Genomic DNA, 24,189 nt, shown 5'->3' on the forward strand with positions numbered 1-24,189 from the left:
GCTCCTTTCCTATTTCTAACCTCAGCCCACACTACCTCAGTAGACAGATCTTCCTCAAACTGCCTTTCTGCAGCCATTATACTATCCTTGATTAACAATGCTACTCCTCCACCTCTTTTACCACCTTCCTTAATCTTACTGAAACATCTAAACCCCGAACCTCCAACAACCATTCCTGCCCCTGTTCTCTCCACGTCTCCGTAATGGCCACAACATCGTGGTCCCAGGTACCAATCCATGCTTCAAGCTCACCAACCTTATTCCTGATGCTCCTCGCATTGAAGTAGACACACATCAAACCACCTCCATGCCTGCAGGTCCACTCTTGTGACCTTGGTACCTTCCTCAGTACTGCACTACCCTCAACTTCCTGAACTTCAGTAACGCTATCTCATGGACTACAGATCAGTTTCCCATCCCCCTGCCAAATTAGTTTAAACCCCCCCGGAGCTGTAGCAAATTTCCCTCCCAGGATATTGGTGCCCCTCTGGTTCAGGTGTAACCTGTCCTGTTTGTACAGGTTCCACCTTCCCCAGAATGTGCTCCAATGTGGCCGCACCTGGAGTATTGTGTGCCGTTTTGGTCTCCTTATCTGAGGAAAGACATTCTTGCTATATAGAGAGTGCAGCGAAGGTTAACAAGACTGATTCCTGGGATGGCACGACGGACGTATGATGAGAGATTTAGTCGGTTAGGATTGTCTTCGCTGGAGTTCAGAAGAAAACTATAAAACTCTAACAGGATTAGACAGGGTAGATGCTAGAAGGATTTTCCCGTTGTTGGGGCATCCATTTAGGACAGGGATGAGGAGAAATTTCTTCACCCAGAGAGTGGTGAGCCTGCGGAATTTGTTACCACTGGAAGTAGTTGAAGCCAAAACATTGTATGTATTAAAGAAGCAATTGGGGCGAAGGGATCAAAAGGATATGGGAAGAAGCGGGATTAGGCTATTCAGTTGGATGATCAGCCATGATCATAATGAATGGTGGAGCAGGTTGGAAGGGCCGAATGGCCTCCTCCTGCTCCTGCTTTTCTTTGTTTCTATGACTGATGAGGGGGAAATTCTTCACTCAAGAGGATGGTGAATCTTTGGAATTCACTTTCTGTGACCCATTGCTTTCTTGCCCTGTGACGTGAGCTCCTGCGACCATGGGTCTGGGTTACAGCCACACTCTATTCCCACCCAGTGCACTGAATCTACAGCTTGATCGAAGCCCAAACTGCGGTTTTTCAGTCCTCTGGATCTCCAAAGTCACCAACAGCACCCGATGAATTCCAAAAATCCAACATTGAATCCATAAAAACCTATTCACCAGCTAAATTCCTGCCCACCACTTTTCTACTCAATAAAACAAACGTTAGTCACTGCAAGGATTTCAAACCGGTGGCAGACTCGCGGTAGGCAGACTGAGCAGCACAGTCATACAGTGGTTAGCACAGTTGCAGCATAGCTCCAGGGTATCAGGTTCGATTCCCAGCTTGGGTCACTGTCTGTGCGGAGTCTGCACATTCTCCCCGTGTCTGCGTGGGTTTCCTCCGGGTGCTCTGGTTTCCTCCCACAGTCCAAAGATGTGCAGATTAGGTGGATTGGCCACACTAAAATTTCCTTTATGTCCAAAAAGGTTAAGTGGGGTTACTGGGTTACGGGGATAGGGTGGAGGTGTGGGCCTGAGTTGGGTGCTCTTTCAAGGGCCGGTGCAGACTTGATGGGCCGAATGACCTCCTTCTGTACCGTAAATTCTATGATTCTATGACAATCGGACAGGGGGGCAGTCACACATTCACGGGCTGAGTTAAGGTGAGAATTCTCAGTGCACAACACCTGTTTCATTCTGTACTGAAATCTTTACTTCTGAAGCGAGTTCACCAACTCTTAAATCCAAACATCTGGTGACTTGTTTTTTTAAAAATAATTTTTATTATTAAAGCTTTTCATAAAATATCAATAACAAAATGAGAAAGAAGAAAGAAGCCAACAGGGTTAAGTACAAAACACAATCTAAAAAAGCAACCCCCCAAACCCCTCCCCCCCGTACCTAAATAATAAATTAACATTAACACCCCGACTTAACACAACAGGTGTATACACCCCCTCAGACCCTCCAGTGTAAATAACATAAACAAAAATAAAGTAAACCCCCCCCCCACCCCCCGCAAGCTGCTGCTGCCATTGACCAATGTCTATCGTTCTGCCAGAAAGTCTAAGAACGGTTGCCACCGCCTTAAGAACCCTTGTACCGACCCTCTCAAAGTGAATTTCACCCTCTCCATGTCCTGGTCATGTGTGCCCTGTGCAGCACCTTAAATTGTATGAGGCTGAGCCTCGTGCACGAAGAGGAAGAATTCATCCTCCCTAGGGCATCTGCCCACGTCCCCTCTTCGATCTCCTCCCCCAACTCCTCCCCCTACTTACCTTCCAACTCCACCAACGAGGCCTCCTCCCTCCTCCTGCATCACCTGGTAAGTTTCCGAGATCTTCCCCACTCCCACCCACCCACCCCCCGAGAGCACCCTGTCGTGTATTGTGCGTGGCAGTAGCCGTGGAAATTCCCCGGGGGAGCCCGTACTTCTCCTCCAGCTCACCAACTTCCCGTCCACAAACAGGTCCCCCAACTTTCGTATCCCTGCCCTGTGTCACCCCGAAAACCCTCCACCTGTTCTTCCTGGGGCGAACCGGTGGTTCCCCCGTAATGGGGTCCAACGTCCTCCCTATGTCGCCTCAACTGCCCCCAAGTTTTGAGGGCCGCCACCACCACCGGGCTCGTGGTACACCTCCTTGGAGGGAGCGGCAGCGGCGCCGTTGCCAGTGCCCCCAGATTCGTACCCACACAGGACGCCGTCTCCAGCCTCTTCCATGCAGCCCCCTCCCCCTCCATCACCCACTTCCGCACCATTGTCGCATTGGCGGCCCTGTAGTACCCACAGAGGTTGGGCAGCGCCAGCCCCCTCCATCTCTACTCCGCTCCAGGAACACCCTTCTCACCCTCGGAGACCCTCGCGCCCACACAAACCCCATTATACTTCTGTTAACCCGCCTGAAAAAAGCCTTCGGGATAAACATGGGGAGGCACTGGAACAGGAACAAAAACCTTGGGAGTACCGTCATTTTGATTGGCTGCACCCTACCCGCCAAGGACAGCGGCAACGCGTCCCACCTCTTGAACTCCTCCTCCATTTGCTCCACCAGCCTTGTAAAGTTAAGCCTACGCAGGGCCCTCCAGCTCCTGGCCACCTGGACCCCCAAATATCTGAAGCTCCTCTCCGCCCTTTTTAGTGGGAGCTCGCCAATCCCCCTCTCCTGGTCCCCTAGCTGAACTACGAACAGCTCGCTCTTCCCCATATTGAGATTGTACCCCGAAAAGTCCCAAATTCCCTCAGGATCCTCATTACCTCTGGCATTCCTCCCACCGGGTCCGCCACATACAGCAGCAGGTCATCCGCATAAAGCAACACCCTATGCTCCTCCCCACCCCGCACCAACCCCCTCCAGTTCCTCGACTCTCAGTGCCATAGCCAGGGGTTCAATCGCCAGTGCGAAGAGCAGGGAGGACAGGGGGGACAGGGGGGACCCCTGTCTCATCCCTCGGTGCAACCGAAAGTACTCTGACCTCCTCCTATTTGTGGCCACACTCGCCATCGGGACCTCATACAACAGCCTAACCCACCTGACAAACCCCTCCCCAAACCCCAAACCTCTTCAGCACCTCCCACAGGTACCCCCACTCCACCCTATCGAAGGCTTTCTCAGCGTCCATTGCCACCACTATCTCCGCCTCCCCCTCCCTCGCCGGCATCATGATAACGTTCAAAAGCCTCCGCACATTCGCGTTCAACTGTCTCCCCTTCACAAACCCCGTCTGGTCTTCATGGATGATCTGCGGCACACAATCCTCAATCCTCGTGGCTAAGACCTTCGCCAGCACCTTGGCAACTACATTTAGCAAGGAAATCGGTCTGTAAGACCCACATTGCAGGGGATCCTTGTCCCGCTTCAGGATCAAGGAGATCAGTGCCCGGCACATCGTCGGCGGTAAAGCGCCCCCCTCCCTTGCCTCATTAAAGGTTCTAACTAACAGCGGGCCCAATAGGTCCATATACTTTTTATAGAATTCGACCGGGAAACCGTCCGGCCCCGGTGCCTTCCCCGCCTGCATGCTTCCTATCCCTTTGATCAGCTCCTCCAGCCCAATCGGGGCCCCCAGTCCCTCTTCCATCTTTGGAAACCTCAATTGGTCCAGGAAACGGCCCATCCCTCCCTCCTCCCGTGGAGGCTCGGATCGGTACAATTCCTCGTAGAAGTCCCTGAAGACCCCATTGATGCCAACCCCACTCCTTACCACGCTCCCTCCCCTGTCCTTAACTCCCCCGATCTCCCTAGCTGCGTCTCGCTTCCGAAGCTGATGCGCCAGCATCCGGCTTGCCTTTTCCCCATACTCGTAGGCCACCCCCTGGGCCTTCCTCCACTGCACCTCTGCCTTCCTGGTGGTCACCAGGTCGAATTCGGCCTGGAGGCTGCACCTCTTCCTCAATAATCCTTCCTCAGGCTCTTCCGCATACCTCCTGTCTACCCTCACCATCTCCCCCACCAGCCTCTCCCTCTCCCCCCCGCTCCTTGTGGGCCCTAATGGAGATCAGCTCTCCCCTCACCACCGCCTTCAGTGCCTCCCATACCATCCCCACTCGGACCTCCCCGTTGTCGTTGGTCTCCAAGTACCACTCTACACTTCCTCGGACCCGCTCGCTCACCTCCTCGTCCACCAACAGCCCCACCTCCAAGCGCCACAGCAGGCGCTGGTCCCTCTCCTCCCCCATCTCCAAGTCCACCCAATGCGGGGCGTGGTCCGAAATGGCTATTGCCGAATACTCGGTATCCTCTACTCTCGCTATCAGCGCCCTACTCAAAATGAAAAAGTCGATTCGAGAATAAGCCTTATGGACATGTGAGAAGAATAAAAATTCCCTAGCCCCCGGCCTTGCAAATCTCCAAAGGTCCACCCCTCCCATTTGGTCCATAAATCCCCTCAACATTCTAGCTGCCACCGGCTTCCTCTCTGTCCTAGACCTGCAGCGATCCAGTGCAGGATCCAACACCGTGTTAAAGTCTCCCCCCATTATCAGGCCCCCCACTTCCAAGTCTGGGATCCGACCCAACATACGCCGCATAAAACCCGCATCGTCCCAGTTCGGAGCATACACATTGACCAGTACCACCCTCTCTCCCTGCAACTTACCACTTACCATTATGTACCAACCGTTATTATCTGCCACAATGCTAGACGCCTCAAATGACACCTTCATTCCCACCAAGATCGCCACCCCTCGATTTTTGGCACCTAGCCCCGAGTGAAACACCTGACCTACCCACCCTTTCCTCAGTCTTACCTGGTCTGCCACCTTCAGGTGTATCTCCTGGAGCATTACCACATCCACCTTCAGCCCCTTAAGGTGTGCAAACACGCGATCCCGCTTAACCGGCCCATTCAGTCCCCTTACATTCCAGGTTATCAGCCGGATCAGGGGGCTACCCGCCCCCCTCCCCCGCCGACTAGCCATGGCCCCTCCTCGGCCAGCCACGCGCCCGCACCCCACACCCGGCCCATTCCCCACACGGCATACCCCCGTCTCGACCCCCCCCCCCCACTCGCTCCAGCTCCTCCTTGACCTTAGCAGCAGCAACTCGATTCCACCCCCACACCCCCAACCCCGCCCGGCTAGGACCCATCCAAGCTGGTTTACTCCCCCCATTGCACTTCTGCAAGTCAACTGACTCCTGCTGACCCTGGCCACTCCCACCTCCCCTTCGACTCCTCCCATTGTGTGGCACACCCTCCTCTCCCACTCCCCATCCACAGGCTCTCCCCCTCCCCCCTCCGCTCTAAGCGTGGGAAACAATCCTCGCTTCCCTGCCCCGGCCCCGCCCCCCCAGTCTTCAGCGTGGAAAAAAAGCCACCTACCAGGCCCCGCCACCAACCAAAACAGTGCCCAACCCGCCCCATCCACCCTCCCCAACCTGAAAGAGAAAAACACAGAGAAAAAGAAACCCAAAACAATGCAAACGCACCCCCCCCCCCCCACCCGAACCAAAAATAGGCATAACATATCCACCGCAGTCCCCAGTCGCCCATCCCGACCCTCAGTCTGTGTCCAGCTTCTCGGCCTGAACAAAGGCCCACGCCGCCTCTGGAGACTCAAAATAATGGTGCCGATCCTTGTAGGTAACCCACAGTCGCGCCGGCTGCAACATGCCAAACTTCACCCCCTTCCTGTGCAGCACTGCCTCCGCTCGATTGTACCCGGCCCTCCTCTTCGCCACTTCCGCACTCCAGTCCTGATATATCCGATCCTCCGCGTTCTCCCACCTGCTGCTCCTCTCCTTCTTGGCCCACCTGAGCACACACTCCCGATCGACGAACCGATGGAACCGCACCAGCACCGCCCGCGGAGGCTCGTTAGCCTTGGGCCTCCTCGCCAACACTCTATGGGCCCCTTCCAGCTCCAGGGGCCCCTGGAAGGATCCCGCTCCCATCAGCGAGTTCAACATGGTGACCACATAGGCCCCCACGTCCGGCCCCTCCAGCCCCTCCGGGAGGCCCAGAATCCGCAGATTCTTCCGCCTCGACCGATTCTCCATCTCCTCAAACCGCTCCTGCCATTTCTTGTGGAGCGCCTCGTGCGCCTCCACCTTTACCGCCAGGCCTAAGATCTCGTCCTCATTGTCAGAGATCTTTTGTCGAGCCTCTCGGATTGCCACCCCCTGGGCCGTCTGTGGCTCCAGCAGCTTATCAATAGAAGCCTTCATCGGCTCTAGCAGGTCTGTTTTAATCTCTCTTGAGGCAGCGCTGTATACCCTCCTGTTGCTCCTCCGCCCACTGCCTCCATGCTGCCTGGTCCCCGCCTGCCGCCATTTTGTCCTTCTTCCCTCCCTTCTTCTGGTCCACCACCAACTTTTTTGTCGCCCCCACTCCTAGTTAAAGCCATATACTGACGGGGAGCTATTATTAACTCCTTCCCACACCGGGAAACGTCGAAAAAGTGCCCTTGGGGGCCCTGAAAAGAGCCCAAAAGTCCGTTTTTGCAGGAGCCGCCGAATGTGCGACTTAGCTCCGCATAGCCACAACCGGAAGTCATCTGGTGACTTGTTGATCACTTTCAGCCAAGTAATCATCTGAGCGGAAACCAGGAAGCTTCTTTTAACACCTTTCCTCTCCTCAGGTTTACAAAATGATATGATTGTCCAATGTGTGTCCAAATGGTGATAGGGCAAACAGAAATTACAGAACAATCCGATAACTTCCAAGAGGGAATTCTCATTTTATTGTGGTCTTTATGCAAATTCTAATGATAATCTTTATTGTCACAAGTAGGCTTACATTAACACTGCAATGAAGTTACTGTGAAAAGCCCCTAGTCGCCACATTCCAGCACCTGTTCCAGTACACAGAGGGAGAATTCAGAATGTCCAATTCACCTGACATCACATCTTTCGGGACTTGTGGGAGGAAACCGGAGCACCCGGAGGAAACCCATGCAGACTCGGGGAGAACGTGCAGACTCCACACAGACAGTGACCCAAGCCGGGAATTGAACCAAGGACTTTGGAGCTGTGAAGCAACTGTGCTAACCACTGTGCTGCCGTGCTGCCCGTGAAATTGTTCCATCATCGACAGCGAACCTAAGACCCATGGCAATGATATACTATAGATGACTCTCAGACAAGATTGCAAGTGCCTGAAATGCCTCCATTGTGCAGTGACACGCACTGAAACGTTTTGGGATCATCCAAATGGGTATAGAGAGATACGGTACTAGGAAATACTGAGGGTTTTGGCCAAGGGGGCTATCATGACCGATACAGGTTTGGAGGGCCTGGCCCTGTGCTGTATTGTTCTTTGTTTCGACATATGTCAAATAGCAGCGTTCCTTTCCCAGCAACCCCGACCGCCTCATTACCCTACCACATTACGTACCGTGCCATTTTCCCTTGTACACTGTTCCAAACGACCCTGATCCTATCCTTTGGCCTAGTGTGATCTGTCCTTCTGAAATCTCCCAGTCATCGCTGGAGTCCCTCCGCCCCAGAGTTTTCTACAAAGCAGAAAAAAGGATAAACAGGAGGTAATGAAACCCACATTAAGTTTTGTCGTGTAATTATTAAATACCATTCACGATAAGTCCCATTTACTCGCTGACTCTCAACTCTTAACAAGTGGTATTCACACTTGACTTTCTGTGAAGGCCATTATCTTGGTCAAAGAAATTTGCAATATACAATGAGGAACAAGGTCTGAGTTCCAATTGCTCTGCTGAAAGGCCTGACCCTCGATGTTTTAGGCATCTTTCTTGAACTTCGGCAGGAAGGTTCACGTTACGACTTTCTATCAATGGAAGAAGATGATGAAGAGATCGGACAAGTTACCAGGATGGTCAGGCAGGTATGATATGGATATTGAACTCATTAGCAACCAAAGGGAAACATGGTAGTGTAGGTATTCTGGAGGAATGAAACTGAATGGGCCAAAGGACCTTTTGCATCATCTGAACATATCACTAATTCAGCGCCCAGTATGAGGTGTAACAAGTTTTGGAAATTGGCCAGCGATACAGAATCACAACTAACCTCAACAGAAAAGGCATCTAACCATCAAGCACATCGTTTCCACCCAATGTTATTTTCCCTTCCTCTTCCCCCGATCCCATCACACCCCCCCCACCCCCCATTCTACCTGCCTTGAGCTCTATTCCGTCACCAGCCATCCCCAACCCAAATTTTGGCCCTGGTTCTTCCAAAAACTCCATGCCCATGCACACTGCTGGCAGAAGGGCAGCGAAGAATGGGAACTTCTGCCGAACTCTCCCTTCCTACCCAGGGAAGCTAGCAGCAACATTTGCCTCCCTTCAGGCCTGAAATTCTCCCCCTTTTCTGTGCAAATGCCCGTCAAGTATCTCAGTCCCTCATCGCCGTTACACGAGAGACAGAGAAAATGAACCTCAGCTTACCATCTTATTCCGGTCTTCGGTTGATGAGGATGATGACTTCCTCTCTCTCGGCTGGGTACCAGGTGACTTCTGCAACGTTTTGACGCTAGTCAGAGAACCGGGCAACGAAGCAGGCGGGGTGGCAGAGAGCCCCGACGTGGACCCTAGTTACATTTTTTTTTAATGAAAGTGTGAAAGGAGGGGGTAGAGAGGAATCAAGAGGTAAGAGAGAAAGCAGAATCATTACTAAAGCAAAGGGTCATCCAAAAAAGGTAAGGAGCTAAACTACAAAGTTGGACAGCCCATGCAGGGTACGACACTGGTGAATGATCTCAGCAGCCAAAGTGGCTCCCAAAATGAGGAGTGACCATGCACATAACCGATGCTATATCTTTGATTAAGAGTTAGGGAGGGAAAGAGAAATTGAGAAGCGTGAAGCTATGGCTGTCAACTGGAAATTTCACGTTCATGTTGGTGAGTCAGCTTAAGCAGCAACGTTAAAAAGCACCTCGCCCTCTCTTGTCACTAACCCTGTGTAGTGGGTAAGCTGTTATCGTGAGGTCAGAGTTGCTGTGCAATTTAACCTCTTCAACTTTCGCGCGCACTTCAGATTGGAGCAAAAAAAATAAGCTACAGAGTAGCTAGAAATAAGTATATTGGACGCCTTGATGGGCGCCCAGCGGGGCAGAAACCAATGCACTTCATGACTAATATTTTTAGAGGGATTTTGCAGTCTGTAGCTGCAAATATTATTGTTTTTACTTAATTGAGGGTTCACGTTCAGACCGCTACGGAGGATGGCTACGTACAACAAACAGACTCACTTTTAGGGCTGGGTACAACAATAGTCAATGACAGGTGGTCAGCATGAATGAGGTTCTAAAGCAAGGGATTGGCCCGAAAATCAAGTAGCTTGCTACACTTCATGATTTTTAAAAATGTATTCATTCTTGAGATGTGGGCATCGCTGGCCGGGTCAGCATTTGCTGCCTATCCCTAATTGCCCTTGAATTGAGCGACTTGCTAAGCTATTTCAGAGGGGGGGGGCAGTTAAGAGTCAACCTCATCGCTGTGTGGGTTTGGAGTGACATGAGGACCAGGCCGGCTAAGGATGGCAGACTTCCTTCCCTGAAGGACATCAGTGAACCAGATGGGTTTTTATAACAATCGGCAATGGTTGCATGGTCATCATTAGCATTAATTCCAATTTTTTTTTATTGAATTCAAATTTCACTATCTGCCATGGCAGGATTCGAACCCGGGACCCCAGATTATTACCCTGGGTCTCTGGATTACTAGTCTCGTGACAATAGCATTGGGCCCCCACCTCCCCGGACTGAACTCACATAGAAAGAAATGCTATTTGGCTAAGGGAGTGCAGAGGGTAGCTAGCAACCATTAAGCTGTACCCAGCAAGAGCCAGCACCCATGGTACTGTACCCCAGGAAGAGTCAGCATTGGTGCTACTGCACCCCAGAGTCAGCAGTTTCATGGGCTACCAACACACTGGTCTATTCATTAACCCTCCACACAAGCAGTATGACATTTTCATTAGTTACAGTGACTAGAATAAGCATATTAGCTTTAAGAGCTAAGTGTATTTTGAGCACAATCTCAGCACCTTTTGGCTTGGCACATCAGTCTCAGGGAATCCTTAGTGATAACCTGCTCTACAAAGTGCGTACATTATTGGGAAAGAATGAAGGTAAAAAAAAAACATTTAGAAAAAATAATTCTCCCCCCCACCCCCAAAGAAGCACAGAATACAACGATAAAAAAAAGCACAATATGGAAAATGTGTGCCTTTCAATTTGGTTCAGACTGCATATCAAAACCATTCAAATGATTGTTAATTCTGCATTTAGTTAATGAAAGATAAATTGCTTTCAGAACAATTTTTAAATAATAACGTGAAGAATTTTCTTGTCAAAGCAATTGCGATCGGGCCAATAATTTGTGTTAATAAGCAGTTTGATATCCCAGAGAAAAGGCACATCATCTCTATCACTAAACTTAAAGAGTGAGTCTAAATTATAAAACAGTGCAGAATGTGTTCGACAAGGAAAGCAGGTGATCAGAAGCAGTATTGTGTTTCTGGGCCTTGAGAAAGTTCAATGTGATTCTTGATTTTTTCCCCTAGAGTAGGATTTGCTTTTCTCTCTGCTCTTCCCTCTTCAGATTCCCACCCCATCTCCTCTCCGCCTTTCCCTGATCCCAGGATACTACAGCTTGTTATCTTCTTGTTGACAGCCACAATCAGTCGGAGAAGTGACTGCACTTCAAAATATGTGACTGGCTTGTGGAAGAGTTTTGGGACAAGTGGGAGGAAGGATGCAGACATCAAAGGTGCTCTCCAATGCAGGTTGATTGACTCGTCGAGTGCTCCTTTTCAATAATGGTCCAACCTTGATAATGTAGCGATGGAGCCCTGGTAGAGGCAGCAGGACAGGTGGGGCCACAGATCCTGTTTGCCAAAACAGGCACTAAAGGAAGTATCAATGTCCTAAGGAACTGAACACAGCAAAAGTATTTTCCAGTAGAGGGAGCAGCCAAATTCAAACTAAATTCTGAGTGCAAGCAGGGGGTGTAATTACAATTCCGGATGAACTTGGCATCAAACAGCCAATTGCACACTGACTTTATTGGTTACTAATAAGTTACAAGTCTGATCTCATCCTTAACGGTGAGAATGAAAGGAACTGACTACCCTGTTCAGTCAATGAGCTCAAAAAGAAAAAAGATTCCCACACCTGGATAACTCCAAACGGTGGCTGCTTCTCCAGCAGGCTACACCCAGGTGGCAGGGATGGCCCTCTGATAACTATATTCACCTAAATGTACCTCAAGTGTTATAAAACCTCCAGCAAAGGCACTTCACAAAGTCCAGGTCAGTCACAAGCAGGAACAGGGAACGAGGTTAGGAGGGGCGATCATACATGTTATCCAAAAGTTAGGTTGAGGAGGTGCCTTAAAAGGGCTGCACGGTGGCAGTGGTTAGAACTGCTGCCTTGCTGTCTGTGTGGAGTTTGCACATTCTCCCAGTGTCTGCAGTGGGTCTCACCCCCACAACCCAAATATGTGCAAGGGAGGTGGATTGGCCACATTAAATTGCCCCTTAATTAGAAAAAAAAAATTAAAAGGATCCTTAAGGTGAGGTAACAAGGTGAGTGGTCAGGGAGACATCTGCAGGTCATAAGAGGGCCTGCAGACTGAAGATTGTACCCTCAATGTGGGGCAGATGGCTCCGAGAGGACAGGACACAGAGTACTGGGCAAGTTGGAGTTAGGGTGGAGTCCTGGAAATTATAAGTCAAGTCAGCAGACTAGAATGGGATGCTCCCACCATGATCCAGGAAAATAAATTAAGTGGAAGAAAGTGAAATGGCCTTTTAAAACAGATTGACATGCCATTTCCTATGCCACCACTGGACAGCACAGCTTAGAGATTGTTCAGGCTTTGCCAAGAAGCTAGCAGCTATACTGCAGAATAACCTGAAATGACAAGCTCATGTTTGGAATGCGAATAGGTTGAAAGTTCAGGTACCAATGTAACCTGTGCCAAACGGCTGAGATCCTGGAACCGACTGGGTTGAATGGAGACTGGGATGACTCCATTTGGTCTTCCTTCAAAAAATCACCTTTAAGATCAACTCTGATCAACCAACAGATATTCCCCTTTTAGGGGCTAGTCAAAAATTGAGATCAATTTATTCCAGTGCACTCACATCTGGTAACAGTGATCATTCTTCCTACATGTCAGAGGAAGGAGTACAGTCCATGCACAGACAAACGCAATACGATGAGTTGGTACAATGGTAACATCTTTAACACACCTTATAAGTAGGCCATGACAGTATATTTAACAACATATTGGCTTGTGCCATGTACCAACATCACCATTTGTGTTTGCCAACTTGGATGCTTTCTGCAGAGTTCATTTGAAATGCCAACTTTCCACACCTCCTGGCCAACCTATAACCTCACTGCCACCCCACTACCACAATCTTTCACCCTATATTTCTGGTTAACCTCTTCCCACCCGCCCCCAAAAATGCCAGTATTTATGTAGTCTTGGGCATGTCTAAGAAGCAGATCTGGCATTGGTTTATGTTTGAAAGGTCACAGAAGCATAACCTTTGTTTCTCAGTCCACAGACGCTGCTGAGCATTTCCAGTAATTTCTGTTCTTTGTCCATGTTTCCTGCAGCTACAGTATTTTGCTTTTGTATGAAGTTTCTGTGGGCTTGTTTAGTGCATTGGCTAACATTTCCAATTCTTACTTGAATGCAATGTTTCCCTGGGGTCACATATGCTAAACAAGAGATGACCTCATGGCAGCACACCAAATATAGGTCAGAGAAAATGAATCTAAACTGATTAAATTAAAATGTTCATAATGGGGTATAAATAAATGTAAATGACCTCTTTTCTTTTCTTACATGACCACTTTACTGCACTCAGTAATGTATCTGCTACTTCAATCATTTCAAATGTACAATATACACTGTTTCTCAGTCATGTAATTTTGCATGGTTAGTGTTGGGTTATCAGTTGTGATTTTTGCTGCAGCAACCACAAATGTTTACTCATTTTTAGCTTTCTGTGATCAACTTGAAGAGCGAGTGGGAATAACCCATTTTTATGTATGTTTACCACAGCAGACCATGTGAATTATAGTATATTAATTATTAATCTTAGGACAGAATACTTTTTAATTCTGTCTATAGCTATTAAGACATAGATCTTTTGAAATTCCGACATATAGCCTTGATCCTTTCATCTATTTGTTCCCCAATGCTCAGCCTTCTAGCTCAGGATGTTGGGCTCGATTTCCTTGCATGTTTACATTCAAATTTAAAGATGGACGGCCAGTGAATCACTCTTGTGTATCAAGCCCTGGTTAAGATTGGGTTTGCTCACGTTCTTATTGTCCCCCCCATCTGCTGTCTCTAGCGAGCAATGTTTACGACAGAATGAACCTTCTCTTCCTAGGCCTCGGAACAATACTGCTTCTGATCGAGCCACCTGCTCCACATTTCCTGTATACAATGGGTCCATGGAGTGGATGTCCAATCGCAGGTGGCGAAGCAGCAGTGATAGGATCGGTGCGGTGCAATGTAAATACTTGTGAGGGAGCGTGCACAGGTGGGCAAGCGAGGAGAGGTGCCCAAGTACCTCTGAATACGGGACCAGGCTCAAAATCAAAGACAATGTCATTGGGGTAAGATTGCAACAAAGGGCTGGGAGTCCGGGAGCGGTACTTCCTGAGGCACCTGACCGGCTGCGTCAAGGGGGCTGCGGGAAGAGAAAAGAAAAGGAGTAAAGGAGCAGGAATAAAAATCCCTGCAATCGGGTTCTTTCTTATTGGATAGAGAAAAAAATATTCAAAAGGGCAAAAGAAGCCTTGTGTACTACAGTAGGGTTTCTGCTGGGGGATCGTCCCCTGTTTCGTACAGTGCATGTCCATCAACAATTCTTTCTAATCAGAACCAAAGTTCTTGTATCTGCACACTGGTTCTCAATGCGTCCCTGACAGCCAAGATAAACTGCCTTGGGGACACACAAGTGGGCAGACATCACAGCCTTTTCAGACACACTGCTACAACGAGACTCGGCGAAGGTCCTACATTATTTTAGTGCACAATATACACTGTCAGAGAGGAATCACGTACTTAAATGGAGATAATGCCCAATTTTAAATTTTTCCTATGTTGCTTTAAAAAAAATAAAAAAGAGGTGAAACTCTTTTTAGTTGCTATTTGCGATTCTGCTAATTGCAGCGGAACAAAGCAAGAACGAGCCAGATTTTATCACAGCTCTGACAGTCATCTTAAACCAACTCAAATTCACCCCCCACCCTGCCTCAACCCACCCGGAATTGAAGTAACGCACGTTCTGAGAGTGTAACTTAATATTACAGTTACAAGTTCCTAATGAACACTCTTCCAGTGTCTCAGCTGATAACGACAGTGTAACTGAACCGATACAGGCCACAGGGAATGCAGTTGATTGCTAAACCCACTCGGAAGCCTGCAGCTGGTGAAGAACAGCTCACTGCTCCCCACTCTCTCCAGGATAACCATCTGTCCTTGTTTAGTGGGCAGGAGGTTATTAATGAAAATGAGGAAGTGACGATGCCCAAAGTTCATCTCTCAATGCCTTGCCTTTATCAGCAGATACTCAGTTTTTGAAATAAATTCCTAAAATTCAGTGAACTCTAACCATGGGCCAAGACGGGGCGGCACGGTGGCACAGTGGCTAGCACTGCTGCCTCACAGCTCCAGCGACCTGGGTTCAATTCCAGCCTCGGGTGTCTGTCTATATGGAGTTTGCACTTTCTCCCCGTGTCTGTTTTGGTTTCCTCCCAGTCCCACGGTTTCCTCTCTCAGTGCAAAGATGTGCAGGTTAGATGGATTAGCCATGCTAAATTTCCCGTTCGGGTCCAAAACGTTAGGTGCACTTACTGGGTTAGGGGGATAGGGTGGAGGCGTGGGCTTAAGTAGGGCGCTCTTTCCATGGACTGCTGCAGCCTCGATGGGCCGAATGGCCTCCTTCTGCACTGTAAATTCTATGTTTGCTGCACTACTTCCTTAAACTGTGAAGTCCACACAGTGACTTGGTTCCAAGAGTGTTTCTATCCAAACTGGGGCTGCGAGAGAATTTTGATCTAATTTAAAGCCGGGGGTGCAGAAATGATGGTTGAAACTGTGAAATTAAGCTGCAATTCTTTAGTGAACCAAATGGGTTTTTACAACAATCAGTGATAGTTTCAGGGAGCATCCTTACTGAGACTGGCTTTATATTCCAGATTTGTTACCTGACCTTTTTTACAGATGTATAATTAAATTCCACCGCTGCTGTGATCCTCCGAGCATTAGCCTGCGCCTCTGGATTAATAATCCAGTGGCATTACCACTATGCCACCATCTCACCTCTATATTTTGAATAAGTTAGTGACATCATTGGCCCCTCACTACAGCACTGGCTGCAAGTCCACTTGTACAATCAACAAACTGCTGGGACCTGAAGTAAACCTGTCAGGTTTGACCCCCAGCTCCAGGTCACAAAACGGAGCATGATAGTCTTTTATATCTGCATCAAACCAAGACAGAATACACTTAAGAGTCTACAGGTTTGTCAAGCGAGTTGCTGAGCCATACTGAGCCAGTGATCGCTCTCCAGTCTATATTGAGCTAACTCACTGCAGTGTAGTTGTGGCTCTGCAATGGGCCCTAGTTTAGGGCTGGTTCAGTGGGCTAGACAGCTGGTTTGTGATGCAGAACCAGGCCAGCAGCGCAGGTTCAATTCCCGTACCAGCTTACCCGAACAGGTGCCGGAATGTGGCGACTCAGGGCTTTTCACAGTAACTTCATACTTGTGACAATAAAAGATTATTATTAGTTTCCCTGGAATAGAATCCATAGAATCCTTAGATTCTATGCAGAAGAGTCAATAAAAAGTCAGTTAAGATCATAGAATTATACAACTTACAGTGTATTCGGCCCATCGTGTCTGCACCGGCCCTTGGAAAGAGCACCCTACCCAAGCCCACACCCACACCCTATCCCCGTAACCCCACTCCACCTTTTTGGACACTAAGGGCAATTTAGCATGGCCAATCCACCGAACCCGCACATCTTTGGACTGTCGGAGAAAACCGGAGCACCCGGAGGAAATCCACGCACACACGGGGAGAACGTGCAGACTCCGCATAGAGAGTGACCCAAGCCGGGAATGGAACCTGCGACCCTGGAGCTGTGAAGCAACTGTGCTAACCACTGTTGCCGTCTCATCACTAGCTAAAGATTCCTGCTGGAATGCGAATAGGCAAAAAACCAATGATGTAGGTTTGGGCTCATGTCTGATGCCCTCTGTGGTTCAACCAATAACTAGACTCATAAGTCAATTAAGAGGTCACCTTACTTTCTGGCGAGGAGTCAATACATTGCCGGTGGATGGAGAGAGGAGCATAGACAACAAAGAAAATCCATTAATGGCAGAGAGATACCAGAGGTGCTAACGTGCTGAATTTTATTGTAGGGAGGTGAAAGGGCATTATCACAAGTCAGGCAATGGCCTTTTGAAGGCCTTGCTGCTTCACATAAGAACGAGTAGGCCTTCTGGCCCCTCGAGCCTGCTCCGCCACTCAATGAGATCATGGCTGATCTTTTGTGGACTCGGCTCCACTTTCCGGTCCGAACACCATAACCCTTAATCCCTTTATTCTTCAAAAAACTATCTTTATCTTAAAAACATTTAATGAAGGAGCCTCAACTGCTTCACTGGGCAAGGAATTCCATAGATTCACAAACCTTTGGGTGAAGAAGTTCCTCCTAAACTCAGTCCTAAATCTACTTCCCCTTATTTTGAGGCTATACCCACTAGTTCTGCTTTCACCCTCCAGTGGAAATAACCTGCCAGCATCTGTCCTATCTATTCCCTTCATAATTTTATATGTTTCTATAGTACCTTCTTTAGTACCTACATTAGTATCTGTTCGCATGACTATTACAGCACTCCACCAACAAATTGAATGACATGACTCTAGCACTTAGTTGAAAATTTACACTCCATTAATCAGGGACCACATTAGCAGAACTCAATGGGAGACCCAATTTCAGTTATAAGCAGAGTCTCCTCTGTCTGCTGGGTGAAATACATCCCCTGCAGGGCACCAACCCACAACACAGCCTGCCATGATATGGTACCAGCCAGCATCAAATTGGCAACACAGGAGGCACACAGGAGGGCTGGTATAGAAAATGGAAACAGCTGCCTTGGCACAGTAAGGACCTCTAACATACATTGCCGGGGAAGGGGCCTCACTCTGCAGTTAATTTTCCGCAACATGGGTAGTGTTGCATTATTCCAGCACTAATCCTTCACCTCCTGGAGCACAAAATTCACATGAACAATAATTTGAGGGGAATAAAAATATTGAGCATACTACGCCATGAAAATCTTGACGTTTCCATAAAATCTCAAGAAACCCGCAAAACCTAAGGGGAACACTGTGTGACACAACATGTTCTTACCTCCATCGCTGCGCTGTAGACCCTGATCTCGGATCAGACCCTAAAGGATAAGGAGCAAAGGTTAGCTGTTTGTATTCATATTTTTCAGGCCTCCTGGGTGAAGTCAGGTTACTGAGGGGGAATGGATTTCTGTCGCAAGAGCAGGGTTTTTTTGAGGCCCCCCGAGAAAGAAGGTCTGACGGTTGGAAGGGACCACGAATTCCACTGATTCCATTCACCTACATGCCCTGTGCACCCCCTCCCCCACCCACTGCCCCCTGCCCAACGCAAGTCAAGAGCATCAATAGCTGGCCCTACAATTGTGAATTGGGTTCGCGAGAAGAGAACTAACCATGGATCCCAGTACGGAATGCTACACATCGATCTTCGCTGGAAAGGGCAAGGCTCTGGGAAGATTAGCAGCTCAGCTGTGATGCTCCATGCGGGGACGGCCCCTATCCACCCTCACTAGCTGGGCTTACATGACATGAGTAGGCCATCTGTGTCACCACAGACCAAGAAATCAACACCTTCAGATATGTTGGCGAAAGGCTAAAAAAATGAACAAGTGCGGAGGGTGGGAGGGGAGAAATAAAATTTGTCTGATAGATTTTCACCAAAGTATTGTACCAAGAGTAAGAGCACCAAAGGATTAGTGCAAGAAAGATCACAAGGAAGCACTACACAAGCTGAACCATTACTTCTTCATTGGAGCTTACCTGTTGCAAAGAGCAGGCATTCATTTAGACAGTGCATCTCATGACCTCAGGACATCCCATATAGCCAATAAAAACTTCTTTTGAAAAGTAGCCACTGTTTACAGGAAAAGATGGCAGCCACTTGCACACCGATAGATCCATCACCATCAACAAGATAAATTCATACATAATCACATTTGTGTGATGTTGGTTTGGGTGATAATATTAACAAGGACACCAGGCAAAACTCTCCAGGGGCCATGGGATATTATTCCTGAGAAGGCAGACAGAGTCTCATCCAATATCTCATCCAACAGTGTAGCATCCCCTGGGTCCAGCAGTGGACTGTTAGCTTAGGCTCAAGCTTCTGCAGTTTGAACTCAACATTCGGCTCAAGAGCGAGAGAGCTATCGCTGAATCATGGGCAACACCAAGTGTTTGTCCTACGATCGTGCCCCTCCCCCTACCTTTAAACAGCCGTAGTGAGTATTGGGGTGGTATGTGGATACTTACATCAATATTGACCTGCTCGATTGTGTTGAGGTGTACATTTGGTGCAGAGGATGATCGGTCTCGCTGCCCAAATTGATTGCGTTGGTCCTCCTCCCCGGGTCTGAAAGGCTGTGGAATTGGAATCGATTTTGTTGGGGAGGCGGTTGGGTGAGATAGGGACCTGCAAATGTAAAACGCTATTATGTTCTTGCTCTCGACAGCACTGCTTTCTCTCATGTTTCGCGCTAGTGGCCTGGCTCTGGCCGAGGTACGATTCCATAGTGTCAGATGAGCGGCAGGTAGGCACGAGGAATGAGGTATAGGGGTACATAGAACATAGAACTCTACAGCACAGTACAGGCCCTTCGGCCCACGATGTTGTGCCGAACTAGTCTGAAATGAAGATCAAATCAACCTACTCCCAATCATTCTAGTGCACTCTATATGCCTATCCAATAACGGCTTGAAAGTTCCACTACCATAGCTGGGAGTGCGTTCCACGCCCCAACCACTCTCTGAGTAAAGAACCTATCTCTGACATCCCTCCTATATCTTCCACCATGAACCTTATAGTTATGCCCCCTTGTAACAGCTACATCCACCCGAGGAAAAAGTCGCTGAACGTCCACTCTATCTATCCCTCTCATCATCTTATACACCTCAATTATGTCACCTCTCATCCTCCGTCGCTCCAATGAGAAAAGTCCTAGCTCCCTCAACCTTTCCTCATAAGACCTACCCTCCAATCCAGGCAGCATCCTGGTAAATCTCCTTTGCACCCTTTCCAATGCTTCCACATCCTTCCTATAATGAGGTGACCAGAACTGCACACAATACTCCAAATGTGGTCTAACCAATGTCTTGTACAGTTGCAGCATAACCTCATGGCTCTTAAACTCAATCCCCCGGTTAATAAATGCGAATTGGGTGGTGGGGGAGGGGGTCGGCCTGGGTGCGTATGGAGGCGACTTCATACAAGGGCACCAGTTTGGGGGCGTTGGTAACTGCGCCTCTGCCGTTCCCGCCAGCAAGGTACTCCACCAGTCCAGTGGTGGTGGCGGCCCTGAGAGTTTGGGGCCAGTGGAGGCAGCATGTGGGAGCATCGGTCTGGGTCCCAATCTGTGATAATCACCGGTTTGCCCCGGGGAGTCTGGACGGGGGGTTCCGGTTATGGCGGAGAGCAGGGATTGAGAGGATGGGGGATATGTTTATAGAGGGGTGCTTTCAGAGTATGAGGGTGCTGGAGGAGAAGTTTGGGTAGGCGAGAGGAAACAAATTCAGGTATCTGCGGGTGCGGGACTTCCTTCGTAAACAGGTGTCAACCTTCCCGCTCCTACCGTTAAGGGGGATTCAGGACAGGGTAGTTTCCAGAAGGTGGGTAGGAGAAGGGAGCGTCTCGGACATTTATAAGGAGCTTATGGGGTCGGAGGAGATGCAGACCGAGGAGCTGAAGCACAAGTGGGAGGAGGAGCTGGGAGGTGAGATAGTGGATGGTCTGATGGGCAGGTATGTTGAGTACAATCAACGCGTCTGCAACATGTGCCAGGCTCAGCCTGATACAATTTAAGGTTGTTCACCGGGCTCACATGACAGTGGCCCGGATGAGCAGATTCTTTGGGGTGGAGGACAGGTGCGCAAAATGTGCGGGAGGTCCGGCGAACCATGTCCACATGTTTTGGACATGTCCAAAGCTTAGGGGAGTTTGGAAGAGGTTTGCGGACATCATGACCACGGCGTTAAAAACAAGGGTGGCGCTGAGTCCAGAGGTGGCGATTGTCGGGGTGTCAGAAGACCCGGGAATCCAGGAGGAGAAAGAGGCAGACGTTCTGGCCTTTGCTTCCCTGGTAGCCCGGAGACGGATACTATTAGCTTGGAGGGACTCAAAGCCCCCGAAGTCGGAGACCTGGCTAGCTTTCTCTGATTGGAGAAAATCAAGTTCGCCTTGAGAGGGTCACTGCTAGGGTTACCCGGAGGTGGCAACCGTTCGTCGACTCCTTTGCAGGATATTAATCATCAGCAGATGGGGGGGGGGGGGGGGGGAAAGAGTAGTTTAGAGTACAGTAGTGGGTCAATAAGTGTGGGACCTGTACGCGAGGTAAATGGCTTTTGCACTATGTTTATGTATATTGTTTATTTCGTTGTTGTCACTATACCAAAAATACCTCAATAAAATGTTTATTAAAAAAAAAATGCTAACACACTATAGGCTTTCTTCACGGCTCTATCCACTTGGGTGGCAACTTTCAGAGATCTATGGACATGAACTCCGAGATCTCTCTGCTCCTCCACATTCTTCAGAACCCTGCCGTTAACCCTGTAATCCGCATTCAAATTTGTCCGACCAAAATGAATCACCTCACACTTATCAGGGTTAAACTCCATCTGCCACTTTTCTGCCCAGCTCTGCATCCTATCAATGTCTCTTTGCAGCCTACAACAGCCCTCCACCTCATCCGCTACTCCACCATTCTTGGTGTCATCAGCAAATTTACTAACCCAACCTTTAACTCTATCATCCAATTCATTGATAAAAATCACAAATAGCAGAGGACCCAGCACTGATCCGTGTGGTACACCGCTGGTGACTGGGCTCCAGGACCCTCTCCAATAATTTACCTATGACCGAGTGAGACTAATTGGCCTATAATTCCCAGGGTTATACCTATTCCATTTCTTGAACAAGGGGACAACATTTGCCTCTCTCCAGTCTTCTGGCACTATTGCTGTAGAGTGAGGACATAAAGATCAAAGCCAAAGGATCTGCAATCTCATCCCTCGCCTCCCAAAGAATCCTAGGATATATCCCATCAGGCCCAGGGCACTTATCTATCCTCAGGCTTCTCAAAATTTCTAACACATCTTCTTTCCAAATATCTACCTCCTCCAGCCGACCAGCCAGTATCGCACTATCCTCCTCAACAACATGGCCCTTCTCCTTTGTAAACACTGAAGAAAAGTATTCATTTCGGACCTCTCCTATATATTCAGATTCCATGCACAAGTTCCCACTACTGTCCTTGACCGGCCCTAACGTCACCTTGGTCATTCTTTTATTCCTCACATAAGTGTAAAAAGCCTTGGGGTTTTCCTTGATCCTACCCAAGGATTTCTCATGCCCCCTCCTAGGTCTCCTAAGCCCTTTCTGGAGCTCCTTCCTAGCTCTCTTGTATCCCTCAAGTGCCCTAACTGAACCTTGTTTTCTCATCCTTACACAAGCCCCCTTCTTCCTCTTGACAAGACATTCAACCTCTTTTGTAAACCATGGTTCCCTCACTCGACCATTTCCTCCCTGCCTGACAGGGACATACATATCAAGGACACGCAGTATTTGCTCCTTGAACAAGCTCCACATCTCAATTGTGCTTATCCCTGACAGTTCCTGTTTCCATCTTATGCTCCCCAATTCTTGCCTAATTGCATCGTAATTACCCTTCCCCCAGTTATAAACCTTGCCCTGCCGTATGTTCCTATCCCTCTCCATTGCTATAGTGAAAGTCACCGAATTGTGGTCACTATCTCCAAAGTGCTCTCCCACAACCAAATCTAACACTTGGCCCGGTTCATTACCCAGTACCAAATCCAATGTGGCCCCGCCTCTTGTCGGTCTATCCACATATTGTGTGAGGAAACCCTCCTGCACACATTGGATAAAAACAGCACCATCCAAACTATTCGAATTATAGTGGTTCCAATCAATATTTGGAAAGTTAAAGTCATCCATGACATCTACCCTGTGATACGAGGAGTGGCATACGTCCGAGGAGTGGGGGTGGGCTTGGGATGTGGGGGTAGGCGAGAGGAGTGGGGATAGGTATGAGGAATGGGGATAGGAATGAGGAAGGGGATGGAATAGCAGCACAGTGGCTCAGTGGTTAGCACTGCAGTCTCACGGCGCCGAGGTCCCAGGTTCGATCCTGGCTCTGGGTCACTATCCTTGTGGAGTTTGCACATTCTCCTCGTATTTGCATGGGTTTCACCGCCACAACACAAAGATGTGCAGGCTAGGTGGACTGGCCACGCTAAATTGCCCCTCAATTGGAAAAAATGAATTGAGTACTCTAAAATTATTTTTAAAAAGGAATGGGGTTGGAATGGAAATATGCGCGAGGAGTGGGGATAGGCGTGAGGAGTGGGGATAGGCGTGACGAGTGGGGATAGACGTGACGAGTGGGGATAGGCGTGACGAGTGGGGATAGGCGTGAGGATAGGTGTGAGGAGTGAGGGTAGGCGCGAGGAGTGGGGTTAGGCAAGAGGAGCACAGGCAACAGTGATAACATCCTCCAGCTCAGCTATTTCCTGCATCAATTAGTGCAAATGGTGATCAAACTTTGATGGCAAATGTCTGGTGAACTGGCGAGCGGCTCACCACTCTCCAGCTCACAACCGGTGGAACAGTTGTGGGTCTGACACAGCGAACTTAAGAGCTGCAAATTGTAGAAATAAAGTGCACCATGAGGCAACTGGAGGAGAGAGGAAGAGAAAGAGAGGGACTCCTGCAAAGGACTTACCCTGTGGAATCGGAGGGTGGGACTGAAGGATACATCCCCGAGCCTGGTGGAGTTGTTCCGGACGACACGTCGTCTTGTGTAATGGGATGGTTCTCGTAGATTCGGGAAAGGATTAGCAAACTGGAGGAAGATAGACAAAGAAGAAGCCAGGAGAAATGGAGGATGGGGAAAGAATTAGAAAATCTCAGCACTATTGCAGCAATACATTTTTTGCCAGATTAATAAAATCAACACACACTGCTGCACAAGAGGTAAAACAGAAAACTTTTATTTATATAACACCTGAAGACATCCCAAAGTAATTAAGAGCCAATGAAACACTTGTGAAATTTAGTCACTGTTCACTTATAGCAGAACATGGCAGGTAATCTGCACATAGCAAGAACCCACAGGCAATGAGGTACAAGACCAGATAATTTATTTTATGAAGTTAGTTAAGGGACCAACACTGATGAGGACACAAGGGAGAGTTCCCTGCTCTTCTTCAAATGGCGCCATAGGAC

The 24,189-nt window shown here is 48.7% G+C and overlaps 1 protein-coding gene across 4 annotated transcripts in view; it reads right to left on the bottom strand.

The window, feature by feature from the left end:
* Nucleotides 1–24,189, bottom strand: part of braf (B-Raf proto-oncogene, serine/threonine kinase) — a 202,240-nt gene that overhangs the window by 71,695 nt on the left and 106,356 nt on the right. For 2 of the 4 annotated variants that reach the window (XM_072484232.1, XM_072484231.1), the window contains exons 7-12: nucleotides 23,687–23,806; nucleotides 19,200–19,359; nucleotides 18,010–18,049; nucleotides 14,150–14,269; nucleotides 8,998–9,140; nucleotides 7,968–8,085 (exon numbers count right to left, since the gene is read on the bottom strand). In XM_072484232.1, coding sequence (XP_072340333.1) covers nucleotides 7,968–8,085; nucleotides 8,998–9,140; nucleotides 14,150–14,269; nucleotides 18,010–18,049; nucleotides 19,200–19,359; nucleotides 23,687–23,806 — 701 coding nt within the window. The remainder of the gene's footprint in view (nucleotides 1–7,967; nucleotides 8,086–8,997; nucleotides 9,141–14,149; nucleotides 14,270–18,009; nucleotides 18,050–19,199; nucleotides 19,360–23,686; nucleotides 23,807–24,189) is intronic. The other 2 variants (XM_072484234.1, XM_072484233.1) reach the window with 1 other exon arrangement.

Source organism: Scyliorhinus torazame, chromosome 19, assembly GCF_047496885.1.
Source record: "Scyliorhinus torazame isolate Kashiwa2021f chromosome 19, sScyTor2.1, whole genome shotgun sequence".
NCBI lineage: Eukaryota > Metazoa > Chordata > Chondrichthyes > Carcharhiniformes > Scyliorhinidae > Scyliorhinus > Scyliorhinus torazame.